Source organism: Bos indicus, chromosome 29 (assembly GCF_029378745.1).
Source record: "Bos indicus isolate NIAB-ARS_2022 breed Sahiwal x Tharparkar chromosome 29, NIAB-ARS_B.indTharparkar_mat_pri_1.0, whole genome shotgun sequence".
In the NCBI taxonomy this organism is placed as follows: Eukaryota; Metazoa; Chordata; class Mammalia; order Artiodactyla; family Bovidae; genus Bos; species Bos indicus.
In genome coordinates this window covers 50,766,089-50,793,482 of record NC_091788.1, presented here as the reverse complement: position 1 = coordinate 50,793,482, position 27,394 = coordinate 50,766,089, and the positions used below count along the sequence as shown (strand labels likewise).

At 64.0% G+C, this 27,394-nt stretch overlaps 1 protein-coding gene across 1 annotated transcript; it reads left to right on the top strand.

Annotated features, from left to right (window-relative positions):
• The first annotated feature begins 1,239 nt into the window (after positions 1-1,239).
• On the top strand, positions 1,240-27,394 carry LOC139180690 (mucin-5AC-like). Its single transcript, XM_070782815.1, is given in 50 exon segments — positions 1,240-1,577; positions 1,680-1,971; positions 2,470-2,560; positions 3,258-3,367; positions 3,473-3,686; positions 3,778-3,903; positions 4,084-4,201; positions 4,468-4,606; positions 4,728-4,832; positions 7,621-7,690; positions 7,770-7,907; positions 7,988-8,154; positions 8,317-8,409; positions 8,936-9,062; positions 9,221-9,476; positions 9,545-9,597; positions 9,712-9,812; positions 9,890-10,041; positions 10,151-10,289; positions 10,380-10,493; positions 10,632-10,805; positions 11,534-11,773; positions 11,958-12,114; positions 12,482-12,610; positions 12,828-12,990; positions 13,436-13,479; positions 13,568-13,756; positions 17,170-18,057; positions 18,099-18,179; positions 18,182-18,420; positions 18,422-18,763; positions 18,765-18,925; positions 18,976-19,552; positions 19,554-19,692; positions 19,942-20,123; positions 20,626-20,800; positions 21,157-21,407; positions 21,524-21,707; positions 22,154-22,382; positions 22,803-22,981; positions 23,292-23,379; positions 23,485-23,585; positions 24,510-24,611; positions 24,747-24,784; positions 25,116-25,238; positions 25,318-25,416; positions 25,697-25,816; positions 25,976-26,033; positions 26,123-26,237; positions 26,733-27,394. Coding segments are annotated over 50 exon segments (8,775 nt in total). The 3' UTR covers positions 26,998-27,394.

Below are 27,394 nucleotides of genomic sequence, written 5' to 3'. Positions count from 1 at the left end.
TGGGGGCTCCCTGGACATGACTCAGAGGCAAGGCCAGGTTCTCGGGGCGGCCTCTGGGCCGACCCTGCTGGTCCCCGGGCGCTGAGCTGTGCAGCGGCACTGAGCACCTCGTTTCGGGTGCAGCTCTGTCTGAGCTCTGGGTCCCAGATCCCCAGCTGGCTCTGGAGGGGCTGAGCCAGCCCACGGCCTCAGGGTCTGCCCCTCGGATGGGCTGCTGCCTGGCGGGTACTCCCGCCTGTTCCCCTGCATCCTGAGCAGGGAACCAGGGCCTGATACCTGGTGGATGCTTGGTGGGCATGAATGCACCGTGCATGAAGGAAGGGCCCCTGGAGAAGCTGGCTCAGGGCCAGGGGGCTCACCGGAGAGCATGGTTGAAGGAGCCGTGGCCCAGCGGAGGGCCTGGGGTGACTCAGAAGAGGCCCTCCCAGGCCCCCAGTCTGCGTAGAGAACCCCACCCTCCAGGCCCGGCCCCTTCCGTCTGTGCATCCTTCGGGGCCAGCTCCAGCCCAGCGCCCACTCCCCTTCCTTCAGGCCAGGCCCGGAACAGCGCTGCAGAGCTCAGCTTCGAGCACCCAGACCTCCCTCCTGCCCCTCAGGGGCCTGGCGGTGAGTGGACCCCCCCACCTGTCGGAGCCCCTGCCCTGCTCCGGAGGCTCCGCTCAGGCTGCTCGCCGTCTCCCGGTCTCCCGGCGAGGCCATCGGCCACAGAGCAAGGGCGGGCTCGGGGACAGGCCCGCTGCCTCCGTCTGCTTGTCCCCTGACGGGCTCCCTGGGAGGCACACCTGGTCTGAGCTCAGCATGGGAGCGTGGTTCGCAGCCACGGGTGTTGATTCAGGCATTTTTGAGATTCCGGAGCCAGGAACTCCCAGGTGCAAACAACATCAGGGCCACGTGGGCATGAGAGCTGACCTCTGCTGCTCGGCTGTGGGAATCTCTGCTCACGCAGCAGGGAGGTCCCACACACGGCAGGTCCAGAGCTCGGGAGCGGGCAGCCCTGCAGCTGCGGAAGCCCTCCTGGGGGTCAAGCTGGCGGTGGGCAGTGGGGGTGAGGGCTCTGAGCCACCTCCCCATTCCCTCAGGCACCGCCCTCCGTGGAGTGACCATCCACCCGCCTCTGAGGACCGCCCCCGTGGTGCGAGGTGAGACCCCGAGGCCAGGTCGGGGGCGGGCGGCTGTGTCCCTGGAGACCTGTCTCTCCGGAGCCGGAGGCGGCAGGAGGGTGCGCGGCTCCTTGCCGGGATGAGGGCCCGGCTCTGGGAGGTCCGGGCCGTGTCGTCGGTGTCCCTCGGAAACGCCCTGCTCTGTTTGACGGCAGCCCTGAACGCGGCCCACGGCGGGCGGGCGTGCAGCACGTGGGGCGACTTCCACTACAAGACCTTCGACGGCGACGTCTTCCGCTTCCCCGGGCTGTGCAACTATGTCTTCTCCGCGCACTGCGGCTCCGCCTACGAGGACTTCAACCTGCAGCTCCGCCGTGGCCCCGGGCCCAACGGCGTTGCGCCCAGCAGGGTGACCATGAAGCTGGATGGCCTGGTCGTCAGGCTGACCAAGGGCTCCGTCCAGGTCAACGGCCGCCCGTGAGTCTGGGGCCCGGTGGCGCGTGTGCTCCCGGGACCACGCAGGGTGGCTGCAGGCCCCCAGGCCCCCACGCTCTGCCCCCGTCTCTCCTGGGGGCTCAGGCTCTGGCTCTGCCCCCAGACGCGGCCCCTCCCTTGTGCTGCTGACGCTCGAGCTCCGTGCTCTTGGGTCTTGGTGACCTCGTTGGGATGTGACCTGAGGGGCCTCCCCACCTGTCCTGACCTCTGCTGCCCAGGCCCTTGGACCCCATGTGCCTCAGCCAGGCCCTCTCCCTGCAGAATTCAGCTGCCCTTCAGCCAGTCTGGAGTCCTCATTGAGCAGAGCAACAGCAATCTGAAGGTGGTGGCCAAGCTGGGCCTGGTCTTCATGTGGAACCAGGACGACAGCCTCCTGGTGAGGCCAGGGGCTGGGGGCCAGGAGTGGGGGCTGGGGGGGGGGTGGGGAGCTGGGAGTGGGGGGCTGGGGGCTGGGGGTGAGGGGCTGGGGGCGGGGGTCCTGGCACATACCTCCAGCCCAAGAGCCTCCTGGTGAGGCTGGGGCCAGGGGGCCGGGAGTGGGGGACGGGGGTGGGGGCTAAGGGTGGGGGCCCAGCAGGTTCCTCCAGCCGACAGCTCCCCCAGGGAGGGAAGAAGGTGCTCTGGGTGAAGGAGGGTGGGACGGCAGACCCCACCCCACTGGGGACCCAGGACCCACACCCCAACGCAGACGCCATGTGTGGGGGAGGCATCTCCTCCAGGACACACTCCTGCTCGGGGTCCCGGCTTGGAGGAATGAGTCGGGGGGGTCCTCTGTGAGGAGCTGCAGCCCTGACCTCCTCGGGAGCCTGGTCCGTCATTCTGGTCCTGGGGCGTCCCTGGCGCGGCTGGAGTCTGACGTGTCCCCTCCTTGCAGCTCGAGCTGGATGCCAAATACACCAACCAGACTTGCGGACTTTGCGGAGACTTCAACGGTGTCCCCGTCTACAACGAGTTCTTCTCGCACAGTGAGTTCTCTCGGGCGCCTCCCCATCCCCCCACCCCCGCCCGCTCCCGGCTCCTCAGTGCTCCCTGAAGCCTGCCTCCAGAAGCCCAAGTCAGAGACCTCAGTCCAAACATGTGTGCACCGCCCACACGTGCACACAGACCCGTGCACTCGCATGTGTCACACGTGTGTGCAGATCCCGGCACGGCCCCGCACCGCCCTCCACCGCCCCCCACCGCAGAGCAGGCAGCCCCCGCCATGCCCTCCTGTGAAGCTGAAGACCTGCCTCTGTCCAGACCCTGTCTCTGCGTCTTAGTCCTGACACTTTGCCACCAAGCCGTGGCCTTTCATGTGACCCACGCTTGCTGCGGCCCCGAGCTTGGGGTCCCCTCTGCCAGGCCTGTGGAGCCCCACGCAAAGCCCGTCCATGAGGGCTGCTTACCAGAGGCCAGCCTGGGGGCCCGGGGGCGGCTGGCAGGGGCTCGGGCTCACTTTCCAGCCCCCTGGGCTGCGAGCCGGCCCCAGGCCCACGGAGCATCAGGTAAAGGGCCGAGCTCACGGCTCTGCAGCCTCGAATACCCAGGGGTCCCTCACTTCATCTCCAGATGCCCTGAATGTCCTGCAGAGCTGACACTTAACCGGGCAGTGTGGGCACGGGAGATAGGCATGGCCAGAGCACCCTGAGCGAGGGGTGCGGGGGGTCCTTGTGCTTCCGGCAGATGTCAAACTGACCCCCACCGAGTTTGGGAACCTGCAGAAGATGGACGGCCCCATGGAGCAGTGTCAGGACCCTGTCCCCGAGGATGCTGGGACCTGCTCAAACGACTCTGTAAGGCCCAGAGTGGACGGGGTGGGGGTCTTGCTCCCACAGCCCTGGGGCTGAGCCGGGGACACTCCAGACCCGACTAAGCGAGGGCTCCGGGCTCTGCCCCAGGGCATCTGCGAGGAGATGCTGAGCAGCGAGCCGTTCTTGGGCTGTGCCCGCCTGGTGAACACCAGCAGCTACCTGGAGGCCTGCCGGCATGACCTCTGCCACTGCAGCCGGGTCAACCTCACCAGCTGCCTCTGCCACACCCTCGCCGAGTACTCCCGCCAGTGTGCCCATGCCGGGGGGCTGCCCCTGGACTGGCGGGGCCCCCAGCTCTGCCGTGAGTGCCCGAGTGGCCCGGGCCCTGCCCTGCTGTCCCCCCAGGGCGGGGGCAGGGCGGGGTGTGACACGGCCCATCCCCCCCCACGCAGCCCAGACGTGCCCCCTGAACATGCAGTACCACGAGTGCGGCTCACCCTGTGCGGACACCTGCTCCAACCCTGGGCACTCCCAGCTGTGCGAGGACCACTGTGTCGCCGGCTGCTTCTGCCCCGAGGGTGAGGAGGAGCCCCTCCCCGGCCCCCCGAATCACACGGAGGCATCATGGGTCTCGGACGGAGCCCCTGGGTCCGAGGAGCCCTCTGGGGCAGGCCCGTGGTGGGCGGGGGCCGTGCCCCTCCCCACGACCTCCCAGCAGACCGTGCGGCACGCGCCCCACGACCGGCTTGCCTCTGCAGGAATGGTTCTGGACGACATCAGCCACGCGGGCTGCGTTCCCGTGTCCGGGTGCTCCTGCGTGTACAACGGGGCCACCTACGCTCCAGGGACTGGCTACTCCACAGGCTGCACGAACTGGTAGGACCCCGGGCCCTGCCCTCTGCTCCCCGGACCCGCCTGGGCCGGATGCTCCTGGGCGGCCCCCTGGGGGCCGTGGCCAGGTGCCATGAGTCTGCTTCCACCTGGGGCCCGGGGCAGAGGCCAGCAGCTCTCCGGGCAGGCACCAAGGGGCTCCAGTCCATGTGGGGAGGCAGGCGGGCCTGGGAGAGACGGCTGTCAGCCTGCCGACTGGGTGGGGGCTGTGCCTGGGGCCCAGCACGCACGCGGGGCCTCCCTGCTCTCAGCACCTGCTCTGGAGGCCGCTGGACCTGCCAGGAGGCGCCGTGTCCGGGGACCTGCTCGGTGCTGGGCGGCGCCCACATCTCCACGTTCGACGAGAAGCAGTACAGAGTGCATGGGGACTGCAGCTATGTGCTGGCCAAGGTGCGGGCCTCCCCGGGCGGGCCCGCGGGCTCGGGAGACCAGCCCGGCTTTGGGCGGGCGGAGCGGGGAGGCCGAGGTGGGCTGGGGCCGACGAGCTCTGCGTGGGGGCCTGTGTTTCCAGCCTTGTGACAGCGGCGCCTACGCCGTGCTGGCCGAGCTGCGCAGGTGCGGGCTGACCGACAGCGAGACCTGCCTGAAGAGCCTGACGCTGAGCCTGGGCCACACGGTGAGCGCGGGCCGGGCGGGCGTCCCTCCTGGCAAACGCCCCCTGCGCGGGCTGTGACCCTCAGAGGCAGCCTGTGGACACCCCCACTGCGTCCCACCCGCACTGCTTGTGGGTCTTCTGAGCAACGGGCCCCAAAAGACCAGCTCTGAGGCGGACCCTAGGGGCCCCTCACCTGTCCAGAGCGGCCCAGGAAGCTTCTCTGCTGAAATTGACTTAAAAAAAAAAAGTACATTTAAAAAAACTTAGGCTTCCCCAGGCCTTGGCTGCGGCCTGTGGGGTCTTCTCGTGACACGCGCTGCCTCGCTGCGGCGAGCGGGCTCTGAGTGCCGCTTCAGTGGCTGTGACCCACAAGCTTAGTGGTCCTGTGGCGTGTGGGGTCTTAGTTTCCTGACCAGGGATCAAAACCACATCACCTTCTTTGCAAGGTAGATTCCTAACCACTGGACCACCACGGAAGTCCTTGAAGTCGACTTTTTTACTTTAGTAAATCTCTTTGCTCAGTTCAGTTCAGTCGCTCAGTTGTGTCTGACTCTTTGTGACCCCATGGATTGCAGCACACCAGGCTTCCCTGTCCATCACCAACTCCCGGAGTTCACCCAAACTCATGTCCATTGAGTCAGTGATGCCATCCAGCCATCACATCCTATGTCACCCCCTTCTCCTCCTGCCCTCAATCTTTTCCAGCATCAGGGTCTTTTCAAACGACTCAGCTCTTCCCATCAGGTGGCCAAAGTACTGGAGTTTCAGCTTCAGCATCAGTCCCTCCAAAGAACACCCAGGACTGGTCTCCTCTAGGATGGACGGGCTGGATCTCCTTGCAGTCCAAGGGACTCTCAAGACTCTTCTCCAACTCCACAGTTCAAAAGCATCAATGCTTTGGCCCTCAGCTTTCTTTATGGTCAAAATTTCACAGCCATACATTTCCATACATGGAAAAAACATAGCTTTGACTAGATGGACCTTTGTTGGCAAAGTAACGTCTCTGCTTTTTAATATGCTGTCTAGGTTGATCATAGTTTTTCTTCTAAGGAGCAAGCGTCTTTTCATTTCATGGCTGCAGTCACCATCTGCAGTGATTTTGGAGCCCAAGAAAATAGTCTCTCACTGTTTCCATTATTTCCCTATCTATTTGCCCTGAAGTGATGGGACCAGATGCCATGGTATTAGTTTTTTGAATGCTGAGTTTTAAGCCAAGTTTTTCACTCTCCTCTTTCACTTTCATCAAGAGGCTCTTTAGTTCCTTTTCGCTTTCTGCCATAAGGGTGGTGTCATCTGCGTATCTGAGGCTATTGATATTTCTCTCTTCAATCTTGATTCCAGCTTGTGCTTCATCCAGTCTGGCATTTCGCATGATGCATGTAAGGGGTTTTCCAAAATTTGCTGGCATATTAAGTGCAGCACTTTCATAGCATCATATTTTAGGATTTGAAATAGCTCAGCTGAAATTCCATCACCTCCACTAACTTTGTTTATAGCGATGCTTCCTAAGGCCCACTTGACTTCGAACTCCAGGATGTCTGGCTTTAGGTCAGTGATCACACCATCGTGATTATCTGGGTCATGAAGATCTTTTTTGTACAGTTCTTCTATGTATTCTTGCCACCTCTCCTTAATATCTTCTGCTTCTGTTAGGTCCATACCATTTCTGTCCTTTATTGAGCCCATCTTTGCATGAAATTGTTCCCTTGATATCTCTAACTTTCTTGAAGAGATCTCTAATCTTTCCCATTCTGTTGTTTTCCTCTATTTCTTTGCATTGATCACTGAGGAAGGCTTTCTTACCTCTCCTTGCTATTCTCTGGAACTCTGCATTCAGATGCTTATATCTTTCCTTTTCTCCTTTGCCTTTCACTTCTCTTCTTTTCTCAGCTATTTGTAAGGCCTCCTCAGACAACCAATTTGCCTTTTTGCATTTCTTTTCCATGGGGATGGTCTTGATCCCTGTCTCCTGTACAATGTCATGAACCTCTGTCCATAGATCATCAGGCACTCTGTCTATCAGATCTAGGCCCTTAAATCTATTTCTCACTTCCACTGTATAATCATAAGGGATTTCATTTAGGTCATACCTGAATGGCCTAGTGGTTTTCCCTACTTTCTTCAATTTAAGTCTGAATTTGGCAATAAGGAGTTCATGGTCTGAGCCACAGTCAGCTCCTGGTCTTGTTTTTGCTGACTGTATAGAGCTTCTCCATCTTTGGCTGCAAGGAATATAATCAGTCTGATTTCGGTGTTGACCATCTGGTGATGTCCGTGTGTGGAGTCTTCTCTGTGTTGTTGGAAGAGGGTGTTTGCTATGACCAGTGCACTCTCTTGATAAAACTCTGTTAGCCTTTGCCCTGCTTCATTCTGTACTCCGAGGCCAAACAAAGGCACTGGGGTCTCTGAGGGGTCCCTGGGTCCTGGTGCACAAGGTTTTGTTTGAGCTCCCCGAGCATCTCTGGCAGGTGAGGAGTTTGATTCTTAATGTGATTCCGCCCCTCCTACTCTCTTGTGGGGGCCTCTCGTTTGCCCCTGGACGTGGGGTATCTTTGTTTGGTGGGATCCAACATTCTCCTGTCGATGGCTGTTCTGCGGCTAGTTGCAGTTTTGGAGTGCTCACAGGAGAAGATGAGCACAGATCCTTCTACTCCGCCGTCTTGAACAACTTTCATGTCATCAAAAAAAAAAGTCCTATCCTTGTGGAAAGCTTAGCAAAGCAGGCTGAGCCTGAGTTGGGCAGGGGGTGGTCATCAGCCCTTCTCCGCCCTGTGGGGACTGTCGCGACCCCTGCCGTGTGCTTCTCCAGGTCTTCGTGGTCAAGGCTAGTGGGGAGGTGTTTGTGAACCAGATCTACACCCAGCTGCCCGTCTCAGCAGGTGAGGGTGCCCGCCCCGTCCCCGCTTCTGACGGTCCCGCCTCTCGCACCCACTGAGACACGGTCCCCTGTGTCCACAGCCAACGTCACGCTCTTCAGACCCTCCACCTTCTTCATCATTGCCCAGACCCAGCTGGGCCTGCAGCTGGACATCCAGCTGGTGCCCATCATGCAGGTGTTCGTGAGGCTGGGGCCGCAGACCCGAGGGCAGAGCTGCGGTAAGAGGGTCACCGCCCGGCACCCAAGCCCAGCCCCCGTGGCTGGGCGCTCAGGGGCCTCACACTGCCCTCCGCCCCAGGCCTGTGTGGGAACTTCAACCAGAACCAGGCCGACGACTTCCTCACCATCAGCGGCGTGGTGGAGGGCTCAGCTGCCGCCTTCGCCAACACCTGGAAGACCCAGGCCGCCTGCCCCAACGTCAAGAACAGCTTCGAGGACCCCTGTTCCCTCAGCGTGGAGAATGGTGTGTGTCCAGCAGCCCTGGGGCCCGCCTGGTGCCTCGGCCGCTCATACCCGGCACTGCTTCATACAGAGGAACTCGGGGTGAAGGAAAGCCGCTCACCTCGAGGGGGCTCCCGCTTGACGTGACGTTCAGCCCCACTGACCGCCCCTCCTCTGTCCACAGAGAAGTACGCTCAGCACTGGTGCTCTCGGCTGACCGACCCCCATGGCCCCTTCGCCCAGTGCCACTCCGCCGTGGACCCCAGCACCCACTACTCGGTAATGCCGCCTCCTGGCTCTGCCCTTGGGTCTGGGCCACCCTCAGGGTCCCAAGGGCCAGGGCAACAGCGTCTGGGCCCGGCCGGTCTCCCTGGCTCTGTCCCCTTGCCCGCTCACTCACTCACTCAGTCATTAATCACTCAGTCGTTCATTCGCGCACCCACCCACTGTGAGATTCTGAATCCATCATGTCCTCCTGCCCTACACCCAGGCACTAGGGCAGGGGCTGCTACATGCAGTGAGTGAGTAGCCTTCTGGCCCTGGGGTCAGTGAGAAACTGGTGTCTGGGACTGACCACACGAGGCTGGACCGCTGGGTCACAGAGATGAGGGACTGTGATCCTTCCGGCGGCCCCCCACCAGCCCAAGGACGTGACTGCAAGATGGTCTGTACACGTTCTGCTGAGGGAGGGGGAGCCCCCGTGAGCCTGGGGAGGGGTCCTGGGGAGGCAGGGGCTCCGGCCGCGGCGTGAGGCGTGATTGCCGTGTGTGACCTGAGGTCCCCGACATCCCGGTGCGCCCCCCAGAACTGCCTGTTCGACACCTGCAACTGTGAGAAGAGTGAGGACTGCATGTGTGCGGCCCTGTCCTCCTACGTCCGGGCCTGCGCCGCCCGGGGCGTGCTGCTCAGCGGCTGGCGGGATGGCATGTGCAGTGAGTGTCTGCGGTAGACGCGCCACAGGCCCCACCCCCCAGCCGGGCGCGGGAGTCGGGGAGCACCGTGCCCACGGCCCCGGGACCCTGTCGGGGTCTGTGGGGGCCGGGGGTGCCCGCCAGCTCTGGCCTGAGTGCCGCCCTCCCTGCACCCACAGCAAAGCCCATGGCCACCTGCCCCAAGTCGCTCACCTACCGCTACAACATCAGCACATGCCTGCCCACCTGCCGGGCCCGAAGCGACGAGGACGTCACCTGCAGCATCGGCTTCGTCCCCGTGGACGGCTGCACCTGCCCCGACGGCACCTTCCTGGACGACGCAGGCGCCTGTGTGCCGGCCACCAGCTGCCCCTGCTACTTCCAGGGCTCCGTGGTCCCCAACGGGGAGTCGCTGCACGAGCAGGGCATCGTCTGGTAGGAGCCCCTGCTGAGTGGGCGGGGCGGGGGAGGCTGGGGGCTCTCTGACCATGCTCTCCCGGCAGCTCCTGCACCCAGGGCACGCTGACCTGCATTGGAGGCCACACCCCAGACCCAGGTGAGCTGGGAGTGGGGGGTGAGGGGGAGCCTGGTGATCTCTGCACGAAGCTTCTCGAGTACCTGCGGGGTGACATGCCCACGAGGCCCCCCTGAGCGCCCCCTCCCTCCCCAGTCTGCCTCCCGCCCATGGTCTACGTTGACTGTCGCAATGCCACGCCCGGGGCCAGTGGGGCCGGCTGTCAGAAGAGCTGCCACACCCTGGACATGGACTGCGTAAGTGTCCCCCGCCATCCCCGGGGTCCCTCTGCAGGCCTGGGTCATCTGCTAAGCGGGGTCTGTCCCCCCCACAGTATAGCACCAAGTGCGAGCCCGGCTGTGTGTGTCCCGACGGGCTGGTGGCCAGCGGTGACGGCGGCTGCGTCCCCGTGTCCGCCTGCCCCTGTGTGCACAACGAGGCCAGCTACCAGCCAGGCCAGACCATCCGCGTGGGCTGCAATACCTGGTACGGCGGGGGCGGCTCCGGCAGCGGGCGAGGCCCGGCCCGGCCAGCGTGGGGCGGGCAGCTGGGGCCTCGGGCAGGGAGGTGAGGGCTGACGGGCACTGTCCCCCAGCACCTGTCAGGGTCGGGCGTGGCAATGCACCAACCGGCCCTGCCTGGCCACCTGCGCGGTGTACGGGGACGGCCACTACCTCACCTTCGACGGGCGGCGCTACAGCTTCAGCGGGGACTGCGAGTACACGCTGCTCCAGGTACACGGCCACCGAGCTCCCCCGCCCCCCCCGGGCCTGCTCGCTGCCCCGGCGCATGCTCACCCCAGCGGGCCGCTCCTCTGCCCACAGGACCACTGCGGCGGGAACGGCAGCGCCCAGGACAGCTTCCGCGTCGTCACCGAGAATGTGCCCTGTGGCACCACAGGCACCACGTGCTCCAAGGCCATCAAGATCTTCCTGGGGGTGAGCAGGGGAGGGGGTCCAGGCAGGAGCCCCCAAGAAGGCTGTGTTCCCATAATTAAGCCAGGACTGGGGTTGCCGAGCCGTGGACCCACCCAAGCGATGGCCAGTGTCCTCAGCCAGACCCTCATGTCCCTGCAGAGCTACGAGCTGAAGCTGAGTGATGGGAAACTGGAGGTGATAGAGACGGGCCCGCGGCCGCCCTACTCCATCCGCCAGATGGGCATCTACCTGGTGGTGGACACGGAAATGGGCCTTGTGCTGCTGTGGGACAAGGGCACCGGCATCTTCCTCAGACTCAGCCCCGAGTTCAAGGTGAGGCCTCGCCCCAGACCAGGGGCAGCTGGTGATGGAAGTGCAGGCCGGGGAGAGGCAGAGACCCCGAAACAGAGACAGAGAGAGACAAGCAGAGGGAAACAGGGGGAGACAGAGAGAGAGACAAGAAACACAGGAGAGAGGCACCGAGAGATGGAGAGACAGAGAGAGAGGGAGGAGCTGCCAGCACGAGGCCCTCGGCCACATCTGGGTCCCGCAGCTGCTGGAAGCAGGGCCCCAGACAGGGGGCCATCCTCTCCAAGGCTGGACGCCGAGCCACCGAGGTGCCCCAGGGCTGTGGGCCTCCCTCCCTCCTCCAGGCTCCATGGCCCCAGGCGCCCCTTCACCCCAGACCCTGGTCCCCATGTCCCCGCACTGTCTTCATTGCATGGACCCTCGTTCCATAAGGATGCAGCCACCAGATCAGCCACCTCACGCCAGGGAGCCCTTGTCCTGCAGAGACCTCACTCCCACTCTGGGCTGTGGGGGCGTCCGGGATGAGGACCCGAGCCTGTCTTTGGGGGCACCCCGTAGCTGCTACGCCGCGTCACCTGTACCCTCTGCTCCAGGAGACGCCAGCGCCCAGCGGGCCGCACCCAGGGCCGCCCTCACACTCACTGGGGCTGCTCCGGGGGCTGTCCTGGAGGAGGCGCGGGCTCGAGGGAGTGAGTGGGCCCCTCCTGCGCCCGCCCGGAGCTGCTGCCATCTCCATGTCCATCTGCCTGCAGGGGAGGGTCTGCGGGCTGTGCGGGAACTTTGACGACAACGCCCTCAACGACTTCACCACGCGGAGCCAGTCTGTGGTGGGCGACGTGCTAGAGTTTGGCAACAGCTGGAAATTCTCCCCGTCGTGCCCGGACGCTCTGGCCCCCAGGGACCCCTGCACCGCCAACCCGTCCCGCAGGTCGTGGGCCCAGAAGCAGTGCAGCATCATCAACAGCGCCACCTTCAGCGCCTGCCACACCCACGTACGCGGGGCTCCTCCCGGCACCTGGGGAGGGAGCGACGGAAGTGGTCTGGGCTCCCACCACCCTCTGAGGCCAGCGGTGGCCGCACAGGACTCCGTGCTCCAGGGGAAACCGGCCCAGGTGGATGCCAAGCCTCGTGGGTGCCCAGGAGCCCCCCAGTGTCTGAAGCCTCTCTCTCCCACAGGTGGAGCCGGGCAGGTACTACGAGGCCTGCGTGAGCGACGCCTGCGCCTGCGACTCGGGGGGCGACTGTGAGTGTTTCTGCACGGCCGTGGCCGCCTACGCCCAGGCCTGCCACGAAGCGGGCGTGTGCGTGTCCTGGCGGACCCCGGACATCTGCCGTGAGTGTTCTGGGACCTGCCTCCCGGGTGGCGTGGGGGTGCAGGGGGTCACAAGAGTGGGGCTGAGAGTGGGAGGGGAGGCAGGGAATCAGCAGGGCCCCCTTCCCTCGCCCCGGGGCCTGGGCGCAGGGGACGGGCATCCCCAAGAAGCCGGCTGCCTGCCCGCTCTCGCCCACGGGCCTTGTAGGCCCACACCCTCCGAGGCCAAGTCTGGGAGGCACAGAGGACAGCCGTGGCTTTAGAGCAGCTCTCAGGACTCGGTCAAGGATCGGGGTGTGGGGCTGGCCCTGGGCTGTCCTTCCAGGGCAGTCCTCCGCCTGGGGCCCCCTGACTGGATGCCTGGCCCTGAGTGACCCCTCGCCCACAGCTCTGTTCTGCGACTACTACAACCCCCAGGGCTGGTGTCAGTGGCACTACCAGCCCTGCGGGGCGCCCTGCCTAAAGACCTGCCGGAACCCCAGCGGCCAGTGCTGGCACGACACCCAAGGCTTGGAAGGTGGGCGCCCTGCTGGTCTGGGTCGGGGTGGGGTCTGTCCTGGCGATCCTGGGACCGTTGACCAGGCTGGACTCCCCTGGGCCCCTCAAGGTGCCTTTGTGGCTATTGCCTCGAGCTCCCCGCTGCCTGGGGGGTGAGGTCCAGGGCTGGGGCCTGAGGTGGGAGCGAGGTCATGGGTGACCGGCCCGGCTGGGACTCATGTCCCTCTGGCTCGCAGGCTGCTACCCCGAGTGCCCAGCAGAAGCCCCCATCTTCGACGAGGACCAGATGCGATGTGTGGCTTCATGCCCGCCCCCACCCTCACAAGCCCCCTGCCACGTTGGAGGCCAGTCCTTCTGGCCAAACTCCACGGTGCCCTCGGACAGGGACTGCTACTCCTGGTGAGTCTGGTTGGAGCTGCGAGGTCCTGGAGCACATGGGGGATTCGCCTGGCCACCTCCCAGCAGGGTCTCCTCCCTTCAGGGCCAGAGGGGTGCCCCATTCTGGGTCTCCCGTGGGGGTCCACGGGGAGCCTCCTCACTGCTGGATGAGGGTGGGGGGCCTGGGGGTGAAGGAAGGGGGCAGAAGGGAACCTGGGTCACGACACCACCCGAGGAGCCCTCCCCAGGAAGAGGCCCTGGGGAGGAAGGGGCCTCCAGAAGGTCCTTGGGTCCAGAGGCTGTGCTGGAACTGCCTCCTCTGCTCATTGGCTGAAAGGCTCCCTGAGAGGGCGTGACCTCCGGCTGAGGCCTGGCCGCAGGGACCCAGCCGGGTGGTTCCCGCCTGCCCCCGGCACAGGCCAGGGGACGCCTGGCACCCCCAGACTCACCTTTCTTCTGTCACCAGCGTCTGCACCGAGGGTGGCGTGCAGTGTGCCTACGACGCGAACGGTGAGCAGCGGACAGCCCTCCTCGCGCCCGGGGCCTGGGGCTCCTGCCCATGTCCCGCCCCATAACGCTGGCGCTCTGCTCCCCACAGCCTGCGTCTGCGCCTACAATGGGAGGCACTTCCATTTGGGGGACGTCATCTACTACACAACGGATGGCCTGGGCGGCTGCATCTCGGCCCGCTGTGGGGCCAACGGCACCATCGAGAGAGGGGTCCACACCTGCAGCCCCACCACGCCCACCCCTCAGACCACGTTCTCCTTCTCGACATCCCTGCCCGGTAAGGCAGACATGGGGGTACCACTCAGGGCTGTGCCCCACCCCCGCCCTGAGTCAGGAAGGAGCCGGGACCCAGCAGAGCGCATGTCCCTTGGCCGGTCACCCTGCAACCAGGAAGGGCCAGCCTTCTCGAGGCCCCTGGCAGGACTGATGCCCCTCTCGTGCTTTCAGGGCTGAGGCTCCCAGCGAGGGGTAGGCACTGTGAGCAGAGATGTCCCAGGCCAGTCCCCGGGAAGAGGACCACGGGAAGCCCAGCTAGAGCACCCCTGCCCCGACCTGCTGTCCTCGAGGCCCCTCTGAGTCCTCACTCTTCCAGGGGCACCTCAGGGCCTTATTAAAGCTTGCCCAAAGGGTGGCGAGCCCCTGGAACTCTGGCCTTAGGTTCCAGGAAGCAGGCTTCCTTTCACAAGCTTGACTCACCTCTTGACTCAGGAGCAGTGAGCCCCACACCTGGCAGGTGTGGGTGCCTGCCCCCCAAGCTCCCGTTGGGGCAGACAGATGCGGTGGAATGCCCCGGCAGCTGATGCCAACAGAGCTGCGGGGTGGGGTGTCCTCGAGGGCCGTGGGGAGCCCCAGCCCCTGATGCCCATCCTCGCTCTCCCGCCCTCAGGCGTGAGCTCGACACTTCCACCTGGCACACACCCCAGCCCTTCCGAGAGCACAGCACACACCCCAAGCACGGCCCCGGCCTCCACCCCAGGCATGGCCTCTGCCTTGCCCTCACCCTGCTGCGGGCAGGACTGCCACTGGTCGCCATGGCTGGATGTCAGCCGTCCAGAACAGGGCATGGACAGTGGAGATTTTGACACGCTGGAGAACCTCCGTGCCCACGGCTACCAGGTCTGCCAAGAGCCGAGGGCAGTAGAGTGCCAGGCTGAGGGTGCCCCCGGGGTGCCACTTGCCACCCTGGGGCAGCATGTGGAGTGTAGCCCGACAGTGGGGCTGATCTGCTACAACAGGGACCAGGCCTCTGGGCACTGTGACAACTACCAGATCAGGGTCCTGTGCTGTGTCCCCCCCGCCTGCCCCACTAGCGGAACAGAGACCAGCTCTCCAACAACCTTCAGCACAGTTGGAACTGGGCCCATGTCAGGAACCAGCAGGAGCACATGGGTGCTGACAGAAAGCACAGCTTCCTCAACCCTGGTCACTACAACTGGTCACACCACTGTCTCTATGACCGCAAAACATCTGTCCCAGGACCCTCTACACCTGCCCCAGGACCCTCTACATCCGTCCCAGGACCCTCTACACTGGCCCCAGGGCCCTCTACACCTGTCCCAGGACCCTCTACACCTGTCCCAGGAACCTCTACACCCGTACCAGGAACCACTACACCTGTCCCAGGACCCTCTACACCTGTCCCAAGAACCTCTACACCTGTCCCAGGACCCTCTACACCTGTCCCAGGAACCTCAACACCCGTCCCAGGAACCTCTACACCCGTCCCAGGAACCACTACAACTGTCCCAGGACCCTCTACACCTGTCCCAGGAACCTCTCATCCAAGGAACCACTACACCCGTCCCAGGAACCTCAACACCCATCCCAGGAACCACTACACCCATCCTAGGAACCACTACAACTGTCCCAGGACCCTCTACACCAGACCCAGGAACCACTACACCTGTCCCAGGAACCTCAACACCTGTCACAGGATCCTCTACACCTGTCCCAGGACCCTCTACACCTGTCCCAGGACCCTCTACACCTGTCCCAGGAACCTCTACACCTGTCCCAGAACCTCAACACCCGTCCCAGGAACAACTACACCTGTCCCTCAACACCCATCCCAGGATCCTCTACACCCGTCCCAGGAACCACTACACCTGTCCCTCAACACCCATCCCAGGATCCTCTACACCTATCCCAAGAACCTCAACACCTTTCCCAGGAACCTCTACACCTGTCCCAGAATCCTCTACACCTGTCCCAGGACCCTCTACACCTGTCCCAGGACCCTCTACACCCATCCCAGGAACCTCAACACCCGTCCCAGGAACCACTACACCTGTCCCAGGAACCACTACGCCTGTCCCAGGACCCTCTACACCCAGCCCAGGAACCACTACACCCATCCCAGGACCCTCTACACCCATCCCAGGACCCTCAACACCCATCCCAGAACCTCAACACCCATCCCAGGAACCACTACACCTGACCCTCAACACCCATCCCAGGATCCTCTACACCCATCCCAGGAACCACTACACCTGTCCCTCAACACCCATCCCAGGATCCTCTACACCTATCCCAAGAACCTCAACACCTTTCCCAGGAACCTCTACACCTGTCCCAGAATCCTCTACACCTGTCCCAGGAAGCTCTACACCTGTCCCAGTACCCTCTACACCTGTCCCAGTACCCTCTACACCTGTCCCAGGAACCACTACACCCGTCCCAGGAAGCTCTACACCTATCCCAGGACCCTCTACACCTATCCCAGGAACCATTACACCCATCCTAGGCACCTCAACACCCGTCCTAGGCACCTCAACACCCGTCCCAGGCACCTCTACACCCGTCCCAGGACCCTCTACACCTGTCCCAGGACACTCTACACCTGTTCCAGGACCCTCTTCACCTGTCCCAGGACCCTCTACACCCATCCCAGCACCCTCTACACCTGTCCCAGGAACCACTACACCCATCCCAGGCACCTCAACACCTGTCCCAGGAACCACTACACCCATCCCAGGACCCTCTACACCCATCCCAGGACCCTCTACACCCATCCCAGGCACCTCAACACCTGTCCCAGGAACCACTACACCCATCCCAGGACCCTCTACACCCATCCCAGGCACCTCAACACCTGTCCCTCAACACCCATCCCAGGATCCTCTACACCTATCCCAAGAACCTCAACACCTTTCCCAGGAACCTCTACACCTGTCCCAGAATCCTCTACACCTGTCCCAGGAAGTTCTACACCTGTCCCAGTACCCTCTACACCTGTCCCAGTACCCTCTACACCTGTCCCAGGAACCACTACACCCATCCCAGGCACCTCAACACCTGTCCCAGGAACCACTACACCCATCCCAGGAACCTCTACACCCATCCCAGGAACCACTACACCTGTCCCAGGAACCTCAACACCTGTCCCAGGCACCTGTACACCTGTCCCAGTGACCTCAACACCTGTCCCAGGACCCTCTACACCCATCCAAGGACCCTCTACACCTGTCCCAGGACCCTCTACACCTGTCCCAAGAACCTCAACACCCATCCCAGGAACCACTACACCCGTCCCTGGACCCTCTACACCTGTCCCAGGAATCTCAACACCTGTCCCAGGCACCTCAACACCTGTCCCAGATAACTTGATTCCTGGGAAAACAACCCTCTTGACTCCCAGCCCAGTGCCAGTTTCAAAAACAATTTGAAGCTCAACTTCTGTGTTGTCCACAGCTCCAAGGTCCTCAGAGCCATCCTCACCTGAGCCCACCACGGTCACCTGTTTACAAGTTTTATGCAACTGGACTGAGTGGATAGACGGCAGCTACCCTGGCTCAGGGAGAAACAGTGGAGATTTTGACACTATTTCGAATCTCAGAGCCAAAGGTTATAAATTCTGTGCAGAGCCCAAGGATGTGCAGTGCCGGGCAGAGAGCTTCCCTGACACCCCACTGCAGGAGCTGGGCCAGGACGTGATCTGTAACAAATCCGTGGGCCTGATTTGCCGGAACAAGGACCAGCTGCCCCCCATCTGCTACAACTACAACATCCGCTTCCTGTGCTGTGAGCTGGTGGACACTTGCAGGACAAACACCACTTCCCCTGCCACACCTGCGACCACACAGACACCCACAGCTGAAGCCAGCACTACCTGGGCCACTGGAACCCTCTCCACTTCCACAAAACTCAGCACTGCTAGCTCACCTCACGTGACCCCATCAAGATGGGGCACGCCCAGCACGCACGAGCAGTCCTCTCCAGGGACCACCCCCTGCAAGCCAAAGTGCAGGTGGACCAAATGGCTCGACGTGGACTTCCCAGTGCCCGGGCCCCACGGGGGAGACAATGAAACCTTCGGCAACATCATGAGGAATGGAGACAGCATCTGCCACCGACCTGAATCCATCAGCAAAGTGGAGTGCCGAGCCGAGAACCACCCCGGGGTCAGCATCCACGAGCTGGGCCAGCTGGTACAGTGCCACCAGGACGTGGGCCTGCTGTGTCGGAACCAGGACCAGAAGGGCAAGACCAGGCTGTGCCTCAACTACCAGATCAGAGTGCTGTGCTGCGAGCCCCGAGAACACTGCCCTCCCCCTACTGTCACAGTAACCAGCACCTCCAGTGTGAATGTCACTGTGCACACAGGGACCGGCTTCCATGAGGCCACATCCAGTGCAACCTCTGTGCACACAAGCAGCACCACCTCAGCTCCTACAACCAGTACAACCCCTGTGCAGACAAGCAGCACACCTCAGCTCCTACAACCAGCTCAACCTCTGTGCAGACAAGCAGCACCACCTCAACTCCTACAACCAGTGTAACCTCTGTGCACACAAGCAGTGCAACCTCAGCTCCTACAACCAGTACAATCTCTGTGCAGACAAGCAGCACCACCTCGGCTCCTACAACCAGTACAACCCCTGTGCAGAGAAGCAGCACAACCTCAGCTCCTACAACGAGCTCAACCTCTGTGCAGACAAGCAGCAGCAACCTCAGCTCCTACAACCAGTCCAACCTCTGTGCAGAGAAGCAGCACCACCTCAGCTCCAACAACCAGTCCAACCTCTGTGCAGACAAGCAGCACCACCTCGACTCCTACAACCAGTGCAACCCCTGTGCAGACAAGCAGCACCACCTCAGTTCCTACAACGAGCTCAACCTCTGTGCAGACAAGCAGCACAACCTCAGCTCCGACAACCAGTCCAACCTCTGTGCAGACAAGCAGCACCACCTCGACTCCTACAACCAGTGCAACCCCTGTGCACACAAGCAGTGCAACCTCAGCTCCTACAACCAGTACAATCTCTGTGCAGACAAGCAGCACCAGCCTCAGCTCCTACAACCAGTCCAACCCCTGTGCAGACAAGCAGCACCACCTCAGTTCCTACAATGAGCTCAACCTCTGTGCAGACAAGCAGCACAACCTCAGCTCCGACAACCAGTCCAACCTCTGTGCAGACAAGCAGGCACCACTCGACTCCTACAACGAGCTGCAACCCCTGTGCAGACAAGCAGCACAACCTCGACTCCAACAACCAGTGTCAACCCCTGTGCAGACAAGCAGGCACACCTCAGCTCCTACAACGAGCTCAACCTCTGTGCAGACAAGCAGCACCACCTCAGCTCCGACAACCAGTCCAACCTCTGTGCAGACAAGCAGTGCAACCTCAGCTCCTACAACGAGCTCAACCTCTGTGCAGACAAGCAGCACCACCTCGACTCCTACTACCAGTGTAACCCCTGTGCACACAAGCAGTGCAACCTCAGCTCCTACAACCAGTACAATCTCTGTGCAGACAAGCAGTGCAACCTCAGCTCCTACAACCAGTGCAACCCCTGTGCAGACAAGCAGCACAACCTCAGTTCCTACAACGAGCTCAACCTCTGTGCAGACAAGCAGCACCACCTCGACTCCTACAACCAGTGTAACCCCTGTGCACACAAGCAGTGCAACCTCAGCTCCTACAACCAGTACAATCTCTGTGCAGACAAGCAGCACCACCTCGGCTCCTACAACCAGTACAACCCCTGTGCACACAAGCAGCACAACCTCGGCTCCAACAACCAGTGCAACCCCTGTGCAGACAAGCAGCACAACCTCAGTTCCTACAATGAGCTCAACCTCTGTGCACACAAGCAGCGCAACCTCAGCTCCTACAACCAGTACAACCTCTGTTCCTACATCTGAGACTACCCCGTCCCCACGTTCGACCGTGCCCTGCTCCTGCAGCGTCTCTGGCCAGTTGCACCCTGCAGGTACGTAGAGTCTCCCTGGGCGTGTGCCGTGTGCCGCCTCTGGTCCCTGGTGCCCTGTGCACAAAGCCTCCGCGTGCAGGAGACGCAGGTGTGTCTTGTCTCCGTGACGGGCTGCGTCTGTGTCCAGGATCGCAGTAAGCTCTCCATGAAGATGCAGTCTAGACCTCGGCGGGAGGGCCGCAACCACGCCAGCTCTTCTCTGGAGTTACGTCCTGGCCTACAGTGCCTGCCTCTCTCTTTGTCCTGCAGGATCCTTCATCTATCAAGCAACTGACCTATCGGGCCACTGCTATTATGCCTTTTGCAACCCGGACTGCCACGTGGTCAAGGGGACGGCCCCCACCTGTCCCACCAGCATGCCACCTCCCACACCTCCTGCCACCACATCGGTCCCTCCATCAGGGTGCCCAAATGCAGTCCCCCCAAGAACGGTAACCTCGCCTCTCCTGCCCTTCTCAGGGACTCAGGGGGCCTGGGAAGGGACCCTCAGTGGTTTCCAACCAGAGAGTGTGGCATGAAGCCTGGGTGAAGGTCAGTGACTCCTGGGCTGATGCAGGCTGGCCATGACAAGTGGCCATCTGGTCTTCAGCTCTTCTGGATGGGGGTTCCAGGAGCATGGGGCCCAAGGTTGGCCTGTAAAGGGGGCTGGAGCAGGCTGTTGTTTCTCGGGGGTGGGTGGAACAGCCAAGGACTGGAGACCAAAGAGTTGGAGGCAGGGGACAGGGTGGAAAGGGGGCCACCTTCACCAGCCAGAGCTCCCCCTACTCAGCCCTGTGCCCTCTGGGTGGGGCAGGGGGAGGAGAGGCCTGGGACAGGGCTGGCCCCTAGTCCCAGAAGGGTGGCTCTTCTCTCTGGGGAGACCCAGGCGAGCGCTGCCCTGCGAAGTGGGTGCCAGGTGGCGACAAGGCCCTGTAGCTTTCTCTGCTTCCACAGAAAGGTGAAACCTGGCCCATGCCCAACTGCTCCGAGGCCACCTGCCAGGGCAATGGGGTCATCACGGTGAGCCCACGCCACTGTCCGAGGGTGCAGAAGCCCACCTGTGCCAACGGCTACCCCGCCGTGCAGGTGACTGACCATGACGGCTGCTGCTCACACTACCAGTGCCCGTGTGAGTGCGCGGGGTGGGGCACAGTGGTTGCACGGGACTGGGCTGGGCAGGGCAGGGGCAGAGAAGGCAGAACGGAATTGGGCTGGACCCAGGGAGGACACCCCAAGATCAAGGCTCAGCCTCAACCGGGGTGCCATGCGGCGCCCTGCCCGGGCCTGGAGTCCCCGGGCCATGCAGGGGCGAGGAGGCGGAGGGAGTCTGGTCCACTTCAGGCGCCTGCTGGACAGAGTTCTGTGCGGTGCCAGTGCATGGGCCCTGGCGGCAAGGCGGTCACCTGCTCCCCTTGGTGTGGGACCACGCGTCCCTGGGGCGGGGGGCGGCGGTGCGGCCCGTAAGGCGCTCGCTGCCCCGTGCAGGCGTGTGCAGCGGCTGGGGGGACCCACACTACATCACGTTCGACGGCACCTACTACACGTTCCTGGACAACTGCACATACGTGCTGGTGCAGCAGATCGTGCCGGTGTTCGGCCACTTCCGCGTGCTGGTCGAGAACTACTTCTGCGATGCAGAGGATGGGCTGTCCTGCCCACAGTCCATCATCGTTGAGTACCATGAGAACCGCGTCATGCTGACCCGCAAGCCCGTCCACGGGGTGATGACCAATGAGGTAGGCACGCGGCAGGGCAGCCCCCACAAGTGCCAGGCAGGCTGAGGGCGCCAGGCGCTGGCTGATCACCACCGTCCCCTTCCCCTCTCCATCTGTTCCTCACGGGTCACGTCCAGATCATCTTTAATGGCGAGGTGGTAAGGCCCGGCTTCCAGAAAGGCGGCATTGCTGTCTTCCAAGTTGGCATCAAGATGTACGTGAGCATTCCCAAGCTCGGTGTCCAGGTCATGTTCAGCGGCCTCATCTTTTCCGTGGAAGTGCCCTTCAGCAAGTTCGCCAACAACACAGAAGGGCAGTGTGGTGAGTGCCCGGCCCCCACTCCCCACCCTCCTGGCTCCGGGCTACATCTGTGGTCATTCAACGTGGCTGAGTGTGTCCGGTGTGAGAAGGGTTGGCCTTGGGTGTGTCCCCCTGGAGCCGCACTCTTGGCCCCGGGCTGAGGCCACTGCGTGGTGCTGAGCCTACAGGCACTTCTGCTTTCTGGCTGCGCCAAGAATGTGCGACCACAGGGCCCAGGGCCCGGCCACGCGGCCCACACCCGAGGCCCACCCCTGTCATCCTCCCTGGGAACGGCCCCAGGGTCTGGTTTCTTGGAGGGAAAAGGAAGCACATGGAGGTGGAGCGGCAGGTTTGCACACTCCATCAAGGGCCGCCCGGAGATGCTGGGCCCGACCCTCGGCTCGGGGACACTGAGCCCCTGGTGGCGGCGTGCGGGAGGCCCCCTGACCGCTGCCCCCACGCTGCAGGCACCTGCACGAACGACCAGAAGGACGAGTGCCGTCTGCCTGGGGGCACGGTGGTGGCCTCCTGCTCCGACATGTCTGGCCACTGGAAGGTGACATACCCCGGCCAGCCGTCCTGCCATGGGCCTCCCCCAACGTCAAGGGAGCCCGGCACCTCGCCCACCCCACGGGAGCCTGGCACCTCGCCCACCCCGTGCCCACCTTCGCCGATCTGCCAGCTCATTCTGAGCAAGTGAGATTCTGGGGCAGGGCTGGGGCAAAGGCAGGGGTGTGAGTAGCCCTGCTGACCCCACGCTACCGGGCTGGAGGGAGAGGGGGTCACAGCTGCTGGGACGCCGGGCACAGAGCCCCGTGGAGGCTGGCTGCGGGCGGCCTCAGGCTCTGCAGCAGCTCATGGGGGGTCCGGGTGCAAGTCCTTAGCCAGCAGGGCGCTGGGTGGGCAGGCCCTGGGGAACTCAGTGGAGAATTTGCAGAAAGAAAAACGGTTCAGCCAGACTCCCACCCTGCCGCATACAGATGGCCCCAGGGGCTGCGGTCCCTGGGCATGGGGGTTGGCCCAGTGACTTCTCTCCCTCAGGGCCCTTTCCGGGAAAGCCTGCAGCCAGGCAGCCCCTCCCTGGTGCCACCCATGACCCCCGTGTTTGTGCCACAGGCCCTTCGAGCTGTGCCATGTGCTGATCCCTCCCTGGCCGTACTACCAAGGCTGCACGTTTGACCAGTGCCACATGCCCGGCACGGACATGGTGTGCACTGCCCTGGAGCTCTATGCCGCCCTCTGTGCGTCCCTCGGCGTCTGCGTCGACTGGCGGGGCCATACCAACTCCACGTGCCGTGCGTGTCCGCCCCCTCCCCCTCCCTCTGGGCAGTGGCATTCAAGGGAATGGGCACAGTGTGCAATCAGTGGGGGGTGTGGGGGGCTTCTGGGAGGAGGAGGAGGGCTGGGCCCAGGATGGAGGGCATTTGTTTCCTGAGAGACAAGAGGGGCATCCAGGTGAGCGCGCCTGGGCCTGGGGTGCAGGGGTCAGGGCTCCACCAGCAGGGCCTGGCCCGAGAGCTCCCAGCCCTGCCTGCCAGTGAGGCCCAGGCCAGGGCCCCAGGCTGGTGCCGTGCAGCCTCAGGCACGTCCTTGCCCTCCACACAGCCTTCACCTGCCCTGCGGGCATGGAGTACTGGCCCTGCAGCCCGCCCATCCCCTCCTACTGCTACACGAACAACAGCGCCAGCCCCCTGTAAGCACCTGCCCTCTGCCTTGGGGACCCCCCCCTCCCCGGCCCAGCCTGTGTTCCTGCCCTGGAGGGCGCGGCCTGCTCACCCTCTGCTCCCACCTCCCGCAGGGCCCTCCTAGAAGCCAGTCCCATCACGGAAGGCTGCTTCTGCCCGCAGGGCACAATGCTGTACAGCTCGAGCAAGGAGGTCTGCGTGCCCGACTGCAACAGTAGGTTCCTGGGCTGGGGTCCCCGGGCTGGGCTCCGGGCTTCCAGGCACTGCCCCTGGCTTTTCAGTCGGACCCCAGGGCTTTCCGCCATGACCTGGGGTCCCCCGGCCCCAGACTGTCTGGCCGTGATGGGCTGGGGGCCAAGGTGGCCCAGCAGTGACCTCGCCTCTCTTCTTCCAGGTTGCCTGGGGCCCAGTGGGGAGCCTGTGGAGGTGAGTGTGGGGCCCTCGGGGGCTGGGGGCTTCTCTCAGCCCTGGAGACTCACAGGACGGGCAGGAGGGGGACTGGGGGTCCCCGGCAAGACTCAGGACCCCCACGCACAGCCCTGGGGCCAGCGCGCCCCATCTTCTCCGGGACCCCTCCCGAGCCACGGTGTGCAGGACCGCGTCCTGCCTCCAGGCCCTCGTGGGCCTCAGCCGCACCCGCACCTCTGGAGAGCCCCGCAGGCCCCGAGCCGTGGGTTTCTGCCCCTCCGGCCGTGGCCATGGGCTCCCTTGTCCTCCCCCCCGACAGCCTGGCCGCACAGTCAGCGTGGACTGCCTTGAGTGCACCTGTGAGGGCAGCACGCAGACCATGAGCTGCCAGCCCCAGGCCTGCCCCACGGCCCCCGCCTGCCCCGAGTCCGGCCAAGTGCCTGTGCCCGAGGCCATGCAGACCGGCCAGTGCTGTCCCCAGTACCGCTGCGGTGAGCCCCGGGTGGGGTGGGGGCGGGGGGCTTAGGGCTGGCCGGCAGAAAGGCTCCGAAGTGTGGGCTACTGTGAGGTCAGAGCTGACCAGAAGCCTTGTCCCTCGGGCAGCAGGCACCCCTCAGAGAGCCTACCCCCTACCAGAGTCCTCCCCCATTCAGGATTCCTGGAAACCCCCCCATAGGGGTGGCGCTCAGGGCGGGGTGGAAGGCCCTGACGCCTGCTCTGTCCACTGTAGCCTGTGACACCAGATACTGCCCTGAACCGGAGGCCTGCCCAAAAGGCTCGCGTGCCATCCAGACCCACAGGGAGGCGGCCTGCTGCCCGACCTACAACTGCAGTGAGTGCCCTGGCTCAGCGGCAGCCAGGCGGGGGAGCGGGGCTGTCACCTGGGACCTGACGCTGTGCCGAGGGGCGTGGCAGCTGCTCTAGGGGCCAAGGGTGGGTCTGCAGCTTTGCTTTCTTCCCCGAGCAGGCTGGACCGCCTGCAGCATCAACGGCACCCTGTACCAGGTGGGAACCGGTGAAGGTCAGGCCCCCCTGGTTCGCAGGGACCAGAGTCCCCGTCCTGCAAGCTTCTCCATGGCCGAGGCTGCATCCCTGCAGGGCCTGGGGAAGGGGCACTTTGGATCAGCAGTGGGCTCTCCTGGGACCACAGCTCTTGTCCGGAACTTGACAAGGTCCCCAGACAAGCTTTCCCCTGGCCAGGTCCTCCAGAGCATGTGACGCAGCCTTGGGACTCTCCCCAAGACTGGCAGGAGGCACTCCCAAGGGTGGCCCGGGGGGAGGAGTCCATTTGGCAGGGCCAGGCCTGTCCTGCTGACACTGCCCCTGACTGCCGCAGCCCGGTGCCGTGGTCTCCTCCAGCCTGTGTGAAAAATGCTGGTGTGAGCTGCCTGGGGGAGCCCTGTCAGACACCTTTTTGATCAACTGTGAGACCCAGATCTGCAGCACCTCCTGCCCCGTGGTGAGTGCCCCTGCACCTGGCCTCCACACCCACCTCCGCAGCGTCCAGAGGGGCTCAGGCCACGTCCTGCCTCCCTCAGGGCTTCAAGTACCAGGCTCGGGCCAGGCAGTGCTGTGGTGAGTGCGTGCAGGTGGCCTGCGTCATAAACACCAGCAACAGCTCTGCCCACCTCTTCTACGTGAGTAGTGGCCGCAAAGCCTTGCGGTGTGTTCTGGGCGGGGGGCCAGCCCCAGCCCTGTACAGAGGGCAGAGTGCACAGCGACGGTGGGGGTGCAGGGTGGGTGGCATCCTGGTGCACCGGGGACCCTGGGGAGCTGTCAGAGCTAGGCGGCCTCTGGGCAGAACCGCGGGAGCTCTGGAAGCCTGTGGGCTGGGGGCTGATGGACAGACACAGCACCCGCCCCAGCTGGAGGGGGCCCGGGGGAGGGCCGCTTACCTGCCGGCGGGACTCCCTGCAGCCGGGCGAGTCCTGGTCAGACCCTGGAGACCACTGCGTGACGCACGAGTGTGAGCAGCACCGGGATGGGCTCGTGGTGGTGACCACGAAGAAGGCGTGTCCCCCGCTTAACTGTCCTGCGGTGAGTCCCAGCAGCCCACCCGCCCTTCCTGGGGGGCCCACAGTGGCCGTGGAGGATCAGTCCCTGGACAGGAGCGGGCGGCCACGATCAGCAGGTGGAGGGGCATGGCTGCGCCCTCCTGGTACCCGCTCCCCGCTAATGGCACCGTGGTCCACGCAGGACAAGGCTCTGCCAAGCGAGGACGGCTGCTGCCTCTTCTGCCCCCCACACAGCAACCGTGAGTGGGCGGCTCTGCCGGGGAGGGGGCGCGGATTCCCGCCTGCCCCGGCCACGGCTGACCTCTGCACACCCCCTGACCCTCCCCAGGGTCGACCTGTGCGGTGCACCACCAGCTTCAGGTCCTCCGGCAGCAGGGCTGCAGCTCCCCCGGGCCCGTGCGCCTCGCCTACTGCCGGGGCAACTGCGGGGACACCACCTCCGCGTACGTGAGCCCGCCCCCACCCCACCCCGCGGGGCCACCACCTCCCTGGGCGTGAGCCCCGCCCCCCCACCCCGCGGGGCCACCACCCCTGTGGGCGTGAGCCCGCCCCCACCCCACCCCGCGGGGCCACCACCTCCCTGGGCGTGAGCCCCGCCCCCATCCCCCACCTCGGATAGAAGGCTCCTGCGGGGCAGTGCTCGGGAAGGTGCAACGGGGCCCGCCCGCGGGGAGCCGCGGGAAGTACCCCACCCCGGGAAGGGACTGGAGGGACCACGGGCCAGCAGGGGGCTGGGCTGGGGTCCAGGGACGGTGGCTCTTAGCCTCTTTGGAATCACGCTCTTCTCTTTACTAAAAACCCCGCTTGGGTCGCGGTGCTGGTGGTCCGGAGCCTGGCGGGCTCCTCCCTGCGGAGGCGGGGCCTCTGGGGGCGGGGCCTCGCGGGGCGGGGCCTGGGCGGGGTCTCACGGGGCAGTGCTGAGCGGGCCCCGCCCACAGGTTCTCCCCGGAGGCGAACGCGGTGGAGCACCGGTGTAGCTGCTGCCGCGAGCTGCGCTTCTCTCTGAGGAACGTGACCCTGCACTGCAAGGACGGCTCCAGCCGCGCCCTCACCTACACGGAGGTGGAGGAGTGCGGCTGCGAGGGCCTGCAGTGCGACTCTCCCGGCGGCCTCGGCCTCTCGGCGGTGGCGCTGGAGCCAAGCCCGGAGAGCGGGCTCAGGCGCCGCGTGAGAAGGGCCCCGCGGGCCCGGCCCCTGCCGTAGAGGCCACAGCCCCGGCCTGGGCCTGGCGGCCGCGCTCCTCAGCAAGCCCACAGGAACGCTCCTATTTGCTGCCAGCGGCCTCCGAGGCCGGTGGAACCTGAGCCCCGGGCTAGGGAAGCACCCCCACCGCTTTCGTCCCTCCCAGGGTCCAGCTGCCCCGGTGTGCAATGGCCCCAGGGGCCGGCTCAGGACCAGCCCCGCGGGCGGGGGGTGGGGAGGCTCCTCTGGCCGTGGGTCCAGCCTCCTGGCCCCAGGCCTCAGCATCACGCCGGTCCCTCAATGTGGCGACTGGGGCTGCTCGGCTGGCCGCTGGGAGGCGAGCCTCACCCCCCTTTCCTGGCCCTGGGCCTCAGGAAAGGGCCAGCGGGTTTGTGAATACACTTGGCGCATTTTGCAA